We start from the raw sequence: 16,796 nt of genomic DNA on the forward strand, positions 1-16,796 counted from the left end.
TGTATTAATGCTGGAGATGTTACTATTGTACATCTCTAACTTGTTTATCGGGCCTCACTCTTCTTATTGCCTTGACACAAATGTAATAAATTTAGAAATAAACAAGGATCAAAAAAACATGACAAGTAAACTATACAAATGATCTTGTTTTCTCCCCAGAAGAACATGTTATTTATTGCTCACGACACATAAATCTGAACCATTTGAAATGGTCAACTGTCATTTGCTCTCATCCACTACCAGATTTTCGTTCCAACCAGCCAGATTGAAAGATAAATCTGTAGGTGGATGGTCAGCTTTAAACGGTATTCAGACTCCAGGTCGACACCAATAAGGTTGACACCACTTAGGTCAACACACCTAAGGTCGACACCTGAAATAGGTCGACATGAACAAGATCGACATGGAAAAAAGTCGACATGAGTTTTTCACATTATTTTTTAATTTTTTGTATTTTTTTCCTACTTTACAATCCACGTGGTCCTCAATTGGGAACGGGCGCTCGCACCTTGCCCGAAGCATGACGAGGGGACACGGTGCACTAATTGGAGTTCCCGGTCATATTACTGAGAAAACGACACCAAAAAATACCTTCTACCAGGCAGTAAATCAGTGAGCACAAATACATTGCTTCCATGTTCCAAGGTGAGATAGCATAATGGGAAGAGAACGCTTTTAAAATAAAAATTCAAGGCTGTCCGAAGCAGCAATGAATATTTCTGCTGTGTAGCCCAAAGCTATCCGCACGATTGTATTTATTGACATACTGTAACTGAGAAAATGCTGATTGAGATTACTGCAATTAAAATGTAAAGGTTTAATCAGACTGAAGCCTGAGTAAAAAAATCACGATTAAATTAAGAATCACAGACTAACAGTATGACAATAGCTGACATTGAAGTAAAATGTGCTGCAATTAGATAGCTGACATTGAAGTGAAATGTGCTGCAATTAGATAGCTGACATTGAAGTGAAATGTGCTGCAATTAGATAGCTGACATTGAAGTGAAATGTGCTGCAATGAGATAATTCTATGATTTTCTAGGGTGAAATAAAGTTAGAGATTAAAGAATATGGTAAAGTACTCTCGGTGCAACAAAAATGTATACAGGGCTGTACTGTAACTAGAGCTGCGGCAATACTGAATACGTGCACACAGAAATCAAGATTTGGTTACAGTTAAGGGCAAGGTTGTTGCAGTTAACTTTCTTGCCACAGTCCCTAAAATTTCTACTTATGACTCTGTGTACGTATACATAAAGGTGCAGAGACTTATGACTCTGTGTACGTATACATAAAGGTGCAGAGACTTATGACTCTGTGTACGTATACATAAAGGTGCAGAGACTTAGGACTCTGTGTACGTATACATAAAGGTGCAGAGACTTAGGACTCTGCGTACGTATACATTAAGGTGCAGAGACTTATGACTCTGCGTACGTATACATTAAGGTGCAGAGACTTATGACTCTGTGTACGTATACATTAAGGTGCAGAGACTTATGACTCTGTGTACGTATACATAAAGGTGCAGAGACTTAGGACTCTGCGTACGTATACATAAAGGTGCAGAGACTTATGACTCTGTGTACGTATACATAAAGGTGCAGAGACTTATGACTCTGTGTACGTATACATAAAGGTGCAGAGACTTAGGACTCTGTGTACGTATACATAAAGGTGCAGAGACTTATGACTCTGTGTACGTATACATAAAGGTGCAGAGACTTAGGACTCTGTGTACGTATACATAAAGGTGCAGAGACTTATGACTCTGTGTACGTATACATAAAGGTGCAGAGACTTATGACTCTGTGTACGTATACATTAAGGTGCAGAGACTTATGACTCTGTGTACGTATACATAAAGGTGCAGAGACTTATGACTCTGTGAACGTATACATAAAGGTGCAGAGACTTAGGACTCTGCGTACGTATACATTAAGGTGCAGAGACTTATGACTCTGCGTACGTATACATTAAGGTGCAGAGACTTATGACTCTGTGTACGTATACATTAAGGTGCAGAGACTTATGACTCTGTGTACGTATACATAAAGATGCAGAGACTTAGGACTCTGCGTACGTATACATTAAGGTGCAGAGACTTATGACTCTGCGTACGTATACATTAAGGTGCAGAGACTTATGACTCTGTGTACGTATACATTAAGGTGCAGAGACTTATGACTCTGTGTACGTATACATAAAGGTGCAGAGACTTAGGACTCTGTGTACGTATACATAAAGGTGCAGAGACTTAGGACTCTGTGTACGTATACATAAAGGTGCAGAGACTTAGGACTCTGTGTACGTATACATAAAGGTGCAGAGACTTAGGACTCTGTGTACGTATACATAAAGGTGCAGAGACTTTTGAGCCTCTGAGATCAAGATTCAAGGAAAGTAAACATTAAAGACCAATAACTGCATGTACTGAAAGACCAATAAGGATAGGAGAAGGGACAACACTAGTGACTGTTTTATGTTTATTTTATTATGTACCTATTATAAATGTTACCATTGACCGACTAAGAGATGAATTACAGGTTGAGTATCCCTTATCCAAAATGCTTGGGACCAGAAGTATTTTGGATATCGGATTTTCCCGTATTTTGGAATAATTGCATACCATAATGAGATATCATGGCTGTGGGGCCTAAGTCTAAGCACAGAATGCATTTATGTTTCATATACACCTTATACACACAGCCTGAAGGTCATTTTAGACAATATTTTTGATAACTTTGTGCATTAAACAAAGTGTGTGTACATTCACACAATTCACTTATGTTTCATATACACCTTATACACACAGCCTGAAGGTCATTTAATACAATATTTTTATTAACTTTGTGTATTAAACAAAGTGTGTGTACATTGAGCCATCAAAAAACAAAGGTTTCACTAACTCACTCTCACTCACAAAATTCCGTATTTTGGAATATTCCGTATTTCGAAATATTTGGATATGGGATACTCAACCTGTATTTATTTTTATTGGATTCAGATATGAAACACAGATGTTTGGACCATAGCACTCTACGGCAGTAGAACTAAGGTGGCAGAGAAATACTGGACAAGTGGGGTGGTGGTAAAACATTTTAATCCTTTTTGCAGAAGATGAAATAGACATTTTTGCCCTTATTTATCAATGAGTGATAGATTTCACTGTGAGTGTTAAATTGCACCAGCCAATCAGCTCCTAACTGCCATGTTGCAGACTGTGTTTGAAAAATGACAGTTAGGAGCGGATTGGCTGGTGAAATTTATCACTCACAGTGAAATCTATCACTCATTGATAAATAAGGGCATAAAGGGGGGTACACACGGAGAGATCCGTGCTTAAAATCTAAGCAATCTTGCTAGATTGCTTAGATTTTAAGCACGGATCTGCCGTGTGTATGCCCTCCAGCGATAGCGATGCGCGGCCCCGCGCATCGCTATCACCGGTGCTAGATTAAGCTTGCATGCAGGCTCAATCTAGCGGGTCGCTCACTTCACCGTTGTGTGAAGTGAGCGGCCCCCCGTCGGCTTTCCCCCTCGCTCAGCACATTGCGCTGTGCTGAGCGGGGGGAGAGATGTGTGCTGAGCGGTCTGTGTTAAGATCGCTCAGCACACATCTCTCCCGTGAGTACCCACCTTAAGGATGCTTTTTTTTTTTTACACGATTTGTAAACTGCATATGAAAAAAATATTAAAAACTAAAGTACTACTAGAAGACTGTACCGAAAATATACTGAAAATATACTGTAACTGATAAGAGATGCAAAGATCAATTAGATATTTAACTTGCATGAGTTTGGTGCAGAGCATATTAGTCCTTGCAACTAGAGTGGAAAATGGAAGCTAAGCAGAATGTTGTAAAAGCCCTATGTGCATAGCAGCAACTACAGTAGGTCAGGCTCATTTCCAGAGTGAACTGGAATGTGAGGAGAGGGGAGGGGAATGTCGAAACCTGTAACAAAGAATAAGAGAGCAAACGTGGGTGATAATAAAACAATAAGATAAGAATATAGTAAATGCATAGCTAAATAACATCAAAAGATGTAACGTCAAAAGGCAATCTGTGGTAAAAGTCAATCAGATTATTCACTGGAGGCAATTTCCTTTCTGCTTGTGTTGCATAAGCCTTGTAAAGTGGAGAAGCTGCCCATAGTAACCACTCAGCTTCTACTTATCATCTACATAATAATAGCAGAAGGACGACTTTTATGAGTGACATATTTGACATATTACGCTATTGTCTGAGCAGGGTACATCATATACCGGTTCTAGGCCTTGTGGCGCACAGGGATAAAGTTTCCATTGGCGCCCCCAGTATTTGTGCCCCCTGTAGCTGTGCCCCCAATAGTTTTGCCCCCAGTACTGTGCCCTCAGTAGTTGTGCCACCTGTAGTTTTGACCCCAGTACTGCGCCCCAAGTAGTTGTGCCCCCTGTAGAGTTGTGCCTCCTGTATTTATGCCCCTAGTAGCACCGCTTACAGAAAAAAAAAAAATACTCACCAGCCCCACTCCTGCTCCCTGGCCGCTGCTGCCCTCAGTCTCCGGCCGCCAGCGCCACTCTTAGGATCTATGGGAGAGACGTCATGGCGTCTCTTGCATAGCACCGCACAGACACTAGAGGTCAATTATGACCTCTAGCATCTGTGGCCGCTCCCACAATGCCGTGCGGTGCACAATGATGTCAGGCGCACCGCATGGCACCAGTAGCGGCATTTGCCATGGCGGCGAAGGCGGCGCCCTCAGGACACCGGCGCCCTGGGCAAAAAGCCTGCTTGCCCGTGGCAAGAGCCACTACTGGGTAAAATGTTCCACCCAGCAAACCTTTGCCCAGTTGAAACTGGTCATGTCAGCTAGTTTTATAGTTAGAAGCTTCTTGATTGCTATAGGCAACTTCTCCTTGTCTCCACTCTTTGCAATGTGTACATTTTCCCCCAAATTACTAAATGCAGCAGAAGCAGGAAAGAAATATTTGGAGTTACCTACTATGTTAGAAAATATGAAAACATTATGGTGTTGATAAAGTAAATCTATAAGTAGGCATTTAATCTAGTCTAAAATGAATGTTCAATGTACAGCAAATCGTAGAATAAATTTATGTAAAGATTTAGATGCTGATTTTAAGAAAGTCTAGTGTAATTTATATGAAGATTATATTGTATATGTAAGGCATTATCCTCCCTGAGGATCCTAGTCAAGTCAGTTAACATGACTAAACTGTGTAAAGAACTAACTCGTGCAGGGATTATTAGACAGGGCTGTGATATTTAGACACAAGGGAATAATATGCTACCATCAAAATTGTTTTTATTTTAACATGCAATGTAAAGCAATAGCTTAGCAGGGGACAGGGGTTGCAAATGTTCCATATAACACAGTGTTTCCAAACTGTGTTTCAGTGACCTGGGCCAGCAGAATGCACTCTCAGGTGGTGCTGCAGGTGGTCCAGACCAAAAGCAAATGATCTGGGCCAGCATATTTGAAGGACTATCTATGTAATGCTTGTGGCCTTAGAGAAGGAGCACACAGACATTTACTAGGCTGCTCTGCTTAGTCTGCACCTGTGCAGCACTGTCCCCACCTTCACTTCCCCTCCTCCTCTGCGTCGCTTCCTTCCAAAAGTATAGGGCTTCCTGCAGAACTTCAGTATAAATAGGGTACTCTTCCCTTGCCCACATCTGACTCCATTTCTATCATCAAATGTTTGTTTCATACTCTGTACGTGTCTCTGTCCCACTCGGTGTCTGTCACCATCTTTGTATTAAGCTGGATACACACTTGCGTGACGGGTATTCTTTCTGACATCGGATCAAATGCCTGTCAGCCCAGATTGCCTGTAACACTGGAACAATGTTAATGAAAGACGGAATGATCATATTTCGTCTATCATTAAGATACTACAGGATGCTAGCGATATAGTCATGTTGATGTGCAGCATCGCCAGCGACCACGGGCACCCACATATTGAGTATACACACTGTCCGATATGTGCCAATGTGAGAGATATGTGAGTATGATCCACTGGAATTGACAACATATTGCTCAGTGTGTACCCAGCTTTAGTCTCTCTGTCTGCAACTGTATGTGTACCTGTCTCTGTATGTATACTTTCTTTCTGAATGTGTACCTGTGACCACATGTCTGCCGTACTGACCCCCCACCTTTGTGTGTATTTCTCCTGTTGTTCCCCATCCCATCTGTTCCCTCTCCTTTGCCCCATCTGCTCCGCTATTGTCTTCCACTTCTCCCCTCCTTATGCTTCTTGGATCTACTGTTTCGTGTGATAGGTAGGACCAGTGCAGGTAACTGCAGGGCCCTCTTAACGTATGGGCTCAATGTGCAGCTGCCCAGAGTCCCATGACTCTAGGGGCCTTCAAGCAGGGGCACCATGGGCCAATCAGAATGCAGCATTTCTCTACCTGCCTCCCAGCCTCCAGCCAGACTGTGAATAGCTGTCAGCATGCTGACTGGTGGATGCCTGAAGCCATCCACCAATCACAGTGCTGACAGCCATTCAATATAAGGAAGCATGTGGAGAGACAGTGCGAGACTGCAGAGGGTGGGGGGGTAAGTTTATTTTTATTTATACCTGTGAATGGGTGGGTAGGTGACCCAGTGCATTGCTTTGCCCGGGGCATACAATGCTGTTTAGACGGCCCTCGGTAGCTGCCGACCAGAAGCAAAGGGAACGTTCAATCATGCACACCACCAAATAACCAAACCTAAGTATGGCAGGTAATCACAATTTTATTTTAGTATAGTATAATTATGTGGAGAACTAGTTTCTTCAAATGTTTGCCCCAATTTGTGGGGTGGTTGTAAGGTATTCAGCTGCATGCAGCGGAGCTAGGTGATTTCACTGCCTTCAGCAATGAAATGGTGTTTTCAAACTTCAGTGGAGTAGCCACGCAAAACTATGATGTGATCATGCCCCTGGTGTGATGTAGCCAAGCCCTTACTTTAAAACCTAGCTACGCCATTGGTATAAGGAAGACTATACACAGAAGAATTCTTGGTGTTACTCTTCTCATGCTGATCACAAGAACAACAACAAATGGGAATTTGCAACATTAAAGCACATTAAAACAGTCTAAAAGTTTGGAAAAAGACAGTGCTTTAAGTACTCAATAGTATGAGTACTAAGCAGTGGTGGCTCCAGTTGTTGGGCTGCTGCACAGCCAAAAATTCAAAAAGGTGAACCACACCAACTGCCAAACATCCCTGGCAGGGACTCACTGGCAGTTGGTGTGGCTCTGCCATTTACATTTTGAACTGAGTTTGCAGCCAGTGGCAAATTTCCCATTAGGCTGCCTAGGGGCGGCACTTGGATGCTTGTGTTGGTACTGTCACCCCAAAAAGTAACAGTAACTGCAAAATATTTTCACTGTACGGTACCATATGCCATCTTGATTGGAGTGTAAATGGGTAGGACATGCACATACTGCCCCTACTTATTAAATATGTACACATAATTGAATAAAAAAAAAAAATCATAGTTAGTGGCTTTTTTAATTATTCTATTAAATTGGCTATCATCAAATGAGGGCTTATAATGAATAAATAAAAATAAGAAAATTATACAGGCAGGGGGCGGCCGTTATTGTGTTGCCTAGTGGTGTGCTCACCCCTAAGGCTACGGCCACACATGGAGGCCAAGCGGGTCCCGTTTAGCGGGACCCGCTTGGCCAGAGAGAGAGTGCACATGGGCGCCTATGCAGGTGCCCACACATGTGCGGTAGGCCCGCCGCCGCCAGGTCCGACCGCAGCATGCTGTGGTTGGGCCAGACAGCATTACAATGGGATTTCAATGTGAACACATACATTCAATGTCCGTGTGAACACAGAACCCCCCTCCCAGCCAAGCGGGTCCCATTCAGCTGGACCTGCTTGGCCGCTATGTGTGGCCTAAAGGCCCATACACATTAGACGATGTCGCTCTGTGAGGGACATCGTCTAACGTTTCCCCCTCCCGGGCCGGCCGGTCGGCGGCCGCCTGTACGCACTGAGCGATATGACCGCTCATATCGCTCAGTGACGTCACGCCCCCGCCAGCCCTGCATGAAGGTCGTGGACGACAGTCCACATCCTTCATGCATGCCCTACCGACAGCGACGATCGTTGCCGACCCGCGGGGCAGCGCATCGGTCGTCGCTGGCGGCATACACACTTGATGATAAAATGAGCAATGTCGCTCAAGGAGGGGGAAAATGAGCGACGTCGCTCATTTTATCGTTAAGTGTGTATGGACCTTTAGCCTAAATCCTCCCCTGGTTGCCCTCTCCGGAGCTGCCACTGCTCCTAAGCATTGCCATAATAAATAAATAAATAAATAAATAAATATGGTGCATAAAATTAGATCATTTCAAAGGGGAAACAAGAATGTGTAGAATCAGCAGCAAGAAATCAATCTTACATTACTAAAGGGATTAGTAATATGAACAGAAATTGTTTCAATTACCTATATCAGGTGTACGTAAGACTACTCAGCACAGCCATAATAAGTTAAAAATAGATGCAAAACTTGAATTACAGTACCTGAACACAAAAATTGAAATTGGCAATGACTTTTAAATCCACTTTTCATTTCCTTATATAACAAAAGGTATATTAATCACGTGAGAAATATGGAGTATTTAGTAGACATAACATAACATAACATATAACACAAAGGAACAGTTCTCATATACATCATAGATTCAGTTTCTAAAACTTTAAAAAAACATAATTAAATACAAATGTGTTTCATTTTTTTCGAAGAAAATAGCAAAGAGCAGTCTTCATTACTGAATATTTATACTACTATGCACTCACTAGGATTTGTACTTACAATGCTTTAGGGCATCAAAAACTATTTTCAATGAGAACAGATCCAGGTGAACAACACACAGTATTTAAAACAATTTTGAAAATGTCAGATTTTCATTAAAATAAGTTATTTTCCTGTTCTATTTATACTTTATGCAGTATAAAATAACCACCTCACTGATTAACATTTCTACTGAATTGGGGTTCAAAGAATTCATTTATTTTGAATCTATATTATAGATTAATTTGGTTGTGGTCATTTCTGGAAAGAGACCACTTTCACAAGGTTTTCATCAGTGCAAAAAAAAAAAAACCTATTTGAAAATAATGGATGTAATTTTTGTATTGGCCTCTAGGGGGAACTATTGCCTTGGTAATTGTCAAGATCTACTATTAAAAAAAAACCAATGAATCGAGTGCCAAAGCAAATACTGTACACATATAGCTGCATTAAATAATTATCTCCACATAACGAACACGTGTAAGACTTTTTTTTTTAAGATTTTGTTAGTGACTTCAAATTTCAAGAAGTGAAAATTGCTGTTATTTTGATGCAGGATAATTTTAGCAGAACAAACATTTGAAGTGTTCTATTAAATGTTGAGCACATCAACTATAAATGGTTTAAGTGGATTTGTCAACTCTACACAGTGCAGCATCCATTTTGTTAGGGCTACAGTCTCAATTCATTATAAAACAGTCCCTCATGAACCGTTTGTGCACAGGAAAGGAGCCTTGACACATCTGTTGGCCCTAAAATCTTTAATGCATAAAAATAATGTTAATCTTCTCTAGCATTCAGCATGTGCCAAGTCTACTTTTTAGGTTCCTCTGTTTTTTTGTATCCACAAAGTAAGCACTGCTCATGAAGAAGTCAGGTCTCAGGAAAATGTGGGAAGTCAATGACAGGTAATTGGTATGTTTTACCGACAGATGGGATGACAGCTGATAGTATACCGACAGCAGCAACCCGTCTGTCGGAATCCCAACAGTGAGGCACCGAGTACCCTGCGCTTGCTGTGCTTCAGGCCTGGTAGCTCGCTTCGATCGCCACAGGTTATATTCCCACTTGGTTGGTGGCGTGAACCCCCCAACTGAGTGGGATATCCTGCAGAGTTTGGGATTCCGTCCGGCTGTATTTGACTGCATCCCAATGATCCCTGCCTAGCAAATTGCTAGAAATCTATGCCTTCACTGTATGCATGTAACATGTCAATGTTAAATGTTATTTGTAGTGCTATAATTGCATAAATATAGCAGATTATATCTAAAGGGGTTGAACTGCTACATGTAGGAAAAAAAATCAACATTCTATTTAATGCACTCTTCAGCTCCACCCACCATTCATCAGCCACCCATTCCCGTTCAGGATGGCCAGCCATTGTCTCCAATCTATTCAGTGACTGGCCACTGGTTTTATCAAATGTATGTTTTTTTTATAGCATGAGAGTTTTAACCCTTTTAAATCTTTCATCTTCTGTACACCGCATTATTACATTTAAAGGTCTGTAAATATTATTTGACTGTATTCAATGCAGTTTTTCAAGTAAAGAAATAATATATGCAAAATAGAATCTATGAAAGAAATTATTTGCAAGAACAAAACTGTTTGTTTACCTAGCTTGGGCCTCGATCTGGTTTCTAAATGTGGTTAGTTGTAAACCTGTTGGGTCACCTTGTCTTTTTTCTATGACAAAGGCCTGAGATTGCACTGTGCTTGGGAATCACTGTGCTATGTGCTTGGGAATCATATAATATTATTTTCCAAAAATGATTCCTTTACTACTCTTAGAGACCACCTTAGCCTTGAGAAGCTTTATCTTTATTCTCATTGGCAGCTTATGTGGTCATTAGTTTGGGAAGCGGTTTCAATACCGCTAGTCAGCATCCGGTGCCAGAATCCTATCTAGTGGTGAAATGCTGCTGCTGGACTACCGGCACCACAGGCTTTTCTCCCTCTTTGGGTGTCCACGACACCCATAGAGGGAGAATATAACCTATGGTAAGCGCTGCGAGCCACCGTGCCCCCAGTGTGGTGAGCGCAGCGAGCCAACGTGCCTGCAGTGTGTTGAGCACAGCGAGCCCGCAAGGGGCTTTCTAGCACACACCCTGCTGCTGGCATTCTGGTGGCCGGGATCCTGCTGTCTCTCTACTGACCCCAAAAAGGAACCTAAGGACAGTAATGTCTAAAATATGTAGATTTATTTTGTAAATTAAAATATTTGACTAATCTCTTGGGATATTTTTTTTTGCCGTCATGTATGTTACATTCACTTTCCTAATCAGAGAACAATAATGGGATGTACTGCACTGCACCAAATGTGCCACTCTACCACAATGCTCATGTACATTGACTATCTCCATTCTAATACATAACAAGTCAAGCAAGGAATGTGATAAAGACACAAAACCGTACAAAAACCCAGACAGGGAGAAATGTCACTCTCCTGTTTCTCATAACGTGGCTACTCCAAGGTCAGAGTTTCCCTGCCACGTTACCACCAAAGAAAAAATGGTTGTAAGCATTGTCTAATTAATGTACATTATTGATAAACAGTACAGTGATAAAGTATTGATTTGTCTAACATGTAGCTGCTGCTCCTCCTTTAAAGAACTCTCTAATAAATCCTATACACAGGTGTCACTGTATTCTACAATTATAATACTGAAATAAACATTAGCTCTTTGCATATAATGCTGTACTTCACATAGGTTATGGGTATGGATTCAGCTAGACTAAAATCAATGAACACAAATGTACAGTAACGACCTGTTCTACAGAAAAATCCTACAATGAGTGTGAAATCAGTATTTAAGATATTTGTATAATGTATGTGGTATAGTTTATTTTTGTTTATTTGAAAAAACTGAAGGCAAAATAAAGACTTTAAAATAATTTAAAAAAATCCTGCAATTAGAAGTTACTATAAAACTTGCAAGCTGTACACCAGTGTTGTACCATGAAGCTCATACAGGATTTTTCTTCAGTGTAAAAATATACAAGATAGCTGATCTCATATACAGCATAAAGGTCCGATTGCTAGTCATTTTGTGGAGGCTACATTTTTTTTTCTATTTCATACTTCGCCTACCCAAACCACTGTGTTGCCCCGTCTGATTCCTGAGACCTCACAATGTAGAACACTTTGCCTCCCATTGATTACAAACAGAGAATCCTTAGCAGGTGTTATAACATATTGTCCGAATAAGCCACTGTCTTTTATTATTCTATTTTTTTCATTCCAGGGCCAGTCTTTTTGTGCTATTGGGTCTTTAAGATTCTTCAGCATGTCCACCCTTCCTGAGGACAATTCTACAAACAGAACATCCGATTGTAGATGTGATGCAGCATAGATATAATACTGATTGCCCTCTGTGAACGATGTTTGAAAAGTCACATCAGAAATGTGTAAGTCTGTTAGTAGGTCGTAGATCAATTTAATTTCACCTTGGAAAGTGATTGTTTGGACTGTGATCCGTCCATTTATTTCATCTGTGCTGACCAAATAACGTCCATCTGAGGAAATGTAGGGTGTCCCAGTTATATCCCCATTAGAGCCAATGACGATGTCTGTAACGCTATCAATTATTACCTGAGGCAATGCAGTTAAAGATTTGTTATGTTTACACTGCACAAAATAATAGCCGCCAAGATGAGAATAAGCCAGGTTCTTCGGGATACAGCTAGAGTTTTTGAAACTGATGGTCTTAATGTGCGTCACAGTTTCAAGGTCAATTTTATGAATTGCAGGTGTGGATTTGTTGAAAATGAAGCCAAATCTAAAAAAATAATAAAAAGAAATAGGAATGTTTCAGACATATGTAAAGCAGGCAAGCGTACTTTCCTAATATAATATATATAATATAATTCCTAAAATAGCCTAAAACTGAATGATTACATACTTATAGTTATAGACAATCTATGCACATTTGCATATATAGTACTTATGTTGATTTTAGCAAATGTACCATGTCTAACGTATAATAATAATAATAATAATAATAATACAAGCTAAAATACTGCAGTACAAGTTCTTTGTGGTCTTCTCAACAAAGCAGTGAAAACCATCACTAAGACTGATGACCTTATATAATACAATCTCAAAATTTCGACATTTCAGCAGATTTGTGTGTAGGCTTCCTGAAGTATACAGCAGGTCATCAATTGGTGTCAAATGTTGTGCAAATAAGGAATTGGTTAATTCTTGTTAAGGTTTGGGACAGTGATCATCAAACAGAAAGTGAATCATCTTAATGATTTGAGATATTCTGACTTCTTAATTTTCAACTTCATCATTAATTCTTCTTTTTGTCCAATTTGAATGGAAAATGACAGACAGCATTTTAGAACTGAATATCTTATTAGACATTAGATTAGATAGATAAAAAAAATATATATATTTGTAGCACTACTCCAAAGAGGAATGAGCTAACATACCACCAAACTAGTTTGTGGGATTGATCAATAGATGTCGGAAACATCTGGCTGAAGTCATTATTGCTGAAGAAGATTATACAATTAAGTAATTTTATTTTTCATTATACTGTAAATAGGCTTCCTAGGCATTTTATAAAAGAAAATCACTGACCAATTGTTAATAAGAATTTTGAAATACGTATAATATCCTTATCGCTAACAATTTAGATAATATTTTGATATTCAATTATGTATAAACAAGTAATATGGCATTCTGGGTGCAAATGGATATTTGTAGCAGTCTGCATCTGTCCACAATTGCACAAATACACCCGTACTATGCTTGGTCTATGTTAGAACATGCTCCCGTGCCACATCTCTCCTATCTAGGTGCAAGCTAGTGTGGGTGCACATATGTTCTGGGTAGTCATGGTATCAGACACCAGGTGAATTGCATAGCTTTCAAACACATAAGAATTGGTATAACTTCCTAAATGACCAATTCAAAATTACAATCTGCAGCATTACATTTTTTAAACCCACACAACAAATAAAATTGTTAACAAAACACAACAGCCAAACACTAGTTTACAGAACCTATAGACAGATGTCCACCCCTCACCGAATGTGGTTGATAATAAGATTGGTTGGCGGAATGAACAAATCATCCACTTCCTCAAAGGCTGTGCCAATAATATGCTGACTTTCTCCGGTACTTGCTTCTGATATGACCTAAATGGTACATGAATAAAGACAATAGAACATGGCTTACAAAAGAACAGAACATACATACTTTTCACTGTTTAGGTAAAGATTTGCAATAAGTTTATGTGCTAACTGGTGAAATATCATCTTTTTTGTTAATAAAACCATCAAATGAAGTATGATATAAAACATTGGGGTATATTCGATAGCTGTCGGATTTGATCTGATTGCCGGAAACCGGAGCCTTTCCGACAAAGTTTGTCGGATTCCGACTGTCGGATTGAATCCGACTATTCAATCCCCCGGTTTCCGACAGCAAACTTGTCGGAACGGTTCCTTTCCGACTGTTAGATTGCTGTAATGAGTAGTAAATGACAATCCGACAGAACTCTATTCAATAGAAGACTCTCAAAAACTTTTCAGTGTTTTTTTGTGTGTAATCCGACAGTTTGCTTCCGACTATTTTTTTAGGTGGAAACTAAAAAAAAATAAAAAATGTTAGTTTCTTTTGTGCTGCTCATGCATACATATGTATATGTTGATATGCGCTGTGACGGGTTTTTTTTGGCAATGTTGCGTACTGTTTTACCTTTAAATTAAACCTTCTTTTCCGCAGGTTTCCCCTGGATGGTCTACTGCACCCTGAACCCCATTGTACAGTGGTGCTGACACCACCCTTTTTTACCATGACGACCTACTTGCTATGTGGACCCCCCTACTGCGGTGTGACCAAGACAACCCTTCAGGTGAGAAGCTGCTCCCTAATCCAGCAATGTAGTGACACGTGTTTGTACCAATGCTGTGTACCTTGGGCCCCTGTATTGCTGCAGGATAGAAGACACACTGTTTTACCTTTTTATTTCAAACTCTTATCTTTCACAGGTTTCTCTGGGATGTTCAAGAAGCCCAGTGACACGTCTCCCGCTGAATGTAGCATTGACTCTCCCCACTTCTACCCTGAAGGCCTACTGAAGTTCAGGATCCCCCCCCACTGTGGTGTGACAAGGAGTACCATTCAGGTGAGACGCTGCACCCCAAACTTGCTATGCTGTGACATGTGTTTTATTTTCCATAGCTGCGTACCATTTTACCTTTTGATTCAACCTTCTTCTCTTCTGCAGGTTTCCCATGGATGGTCTACTGCACCCTGAACCCCATTGTAAAGTGGTGCTGACACCATGTTTTCTACCATGACGGCCTACTTGCTATGTGGACCCCCTCTACTATGGTATGACCAGGAGTACCCTTCAGGTGAGACGCTGCACCCCAAACTTGAAATGTTGTGACACTTGTGTTTTTTTTTAATACCAATTCTATGTACCAGGGACCCTCTTTGGAAGCTGGAAAGAAAACACACCATGTAAGACCATTTTATTAAATACTCTTTTCTCTTCCGCAGGTTTGGATCTTCTTAAAGTCCTTGAACACCTCTACAGATGAATGCGGTGCTGACACCCCCCTTCTATCCTGACGGCCTACTTGTGATGTTTGCCATCCCACTGTGTTATGTTGTATTGCCCACTATTGTGTCCTACCACTACTATGTTGAACACTATCATCCTGACCAAATTAAAATTTTCAGTAACAATAAATGACACCATTCAAAAAAAAAAAAAAAAGTACTACATTTTATTGAGTAAAAATGAAGGTTTTTCAAAATTTATTGAATTCAAAAAATAGGAATTTAATTACCTACCGGTAAATCCTTTTCTCGTAGTCCGTAGAGGATACTGGGGTCCACATTAGTAGCATGGGGTATAGACTGGTCCACTAGGAGCCTTGGGCACTTTAAGAAATCAATAGTGTGCACTGGTTCCTCCCTCTATGCCCCTCCTACCAGACTCATTCTAGAAACTGTGCCCGAGGAGACGGACCTATCCTGAGGAAGGATGTAACAGAACAGTGGTGAGATTCGAACCAGCACACACAAACAAGAAGAAAGCCATGCTAACCAAACTTGAACAGGAACAGCAACAGATGAGCTAACAACATTACTTAACAAAGTAACAGTGCAGGAAACATGAAGCACTGGGCGGGTGCCCAGTATCCTCTATGGACTACGAGAAAAGGATTTACCGGTAGGTAATTAAAATCCTATTTTCTCTTATGTCCTAGAGGATACTGGGGTCCACATTAGTACCATGGGGATGTACCAAAGCACCCAAACCGGCTGGGAGAGTGCTGAGGTTCCTGCAGAACTGATTGACCAAACTGAAGGTCCTCAGAGGTCAAGGTATCGAATGCCTTTCCGGGCTAGAATTTGACGCTCAACTTCCATGCCGTCAAACATAGCCATGGTAAGTCTTGAAAGACGAATGACCCCTGTTGCAGAAGATCCTCTCGAAAAGGCAGAGGCCATGGGTCCTCTAGGAGCATCTCCAGTAGATCTGCATACCAGGCCCTTCTTGGCCAATCCGGAGCAATGAGAATTGTTTTAATCTTTTCCCTTTTTATTCTTTTGAGAATTCTTGGGATCAATGGAAGAGGTGGAAACACGTAAACCATCTGGTAGACCCATGGAGTCACCAGAGCATCCACCGCCACTGCTTGTGGGTCCCTCGACCTGGAACAATACTGCTTTAGCTTCTTGTTGAGACGAAAGGCCATCATGTCTATCTGTGGAATTCCCCAACGATGTGTTAAGGACCTGAACACCTGCGGGTGAAGGCCCCACTCTCCTGGGTGGAGGTCGTGTCTGCTGAGGAAGTCTGCTTCCCAGTTGTCTACTCCCGGAATGAAGATTGCTCACAGCGCCACCGCGTGTTTTTCTGCCCAGAGGAGAATTCTTGTTACCTCTGACATTGCCACTCTGCTCTTCGTTCCGCCCTCTCGGTTTATGTACGTTACTGTCGTCACATTGTCCAACT

At 40.9% G+C, this 16,796-nt stretch overlaps 1 protein-coding gene across 2 annotated transcripts in view; it reads right to left on the minus strand.

The window, feature by feature from the left end:
- Positions 1-8,922: 8,922 nt before the first annotated feature.
- Positions 8,923-16,796, minus strand: part of FSTL4 (follistatin like 4) — a 759,591-nt gene continuing 751,717 nt past the window's right edge. For both annotated transcript variants that reach the window (XM_063928295.1, XM_063928296.1), the window contains exons 11-12: positions 13,847-13,956; positions 8,923-12,587 (exon numbers count right to left, since the gene is read on the minus strand). In XM_063928295.1, the coding sequence (XP_063784365.1) occupies positions 11,885-12,587; positions 13,847-13,956 (813 nt within the window). In that variant the 3' untranslated portion in view covers positions 8,923-11,884. The remainder of the gene's footprint in view (positions 12,588-13,846; positions 13,957-16,796) is intronic.

This window comes from Pseudophryne corroboree, chromosome 6, assembly GCF_028390025.1.
Source record: "Pseudophryne corroboree isolate aPseCor3 chromosome 6, aPseCor3.hap2, whole genome shotgun sequence".
NCBI lineage: Eukaryota > Metazoa > Chordata > Amphibia > Anura > Myobatrachidae > Pseudophryne > Pseudophryne corroboree.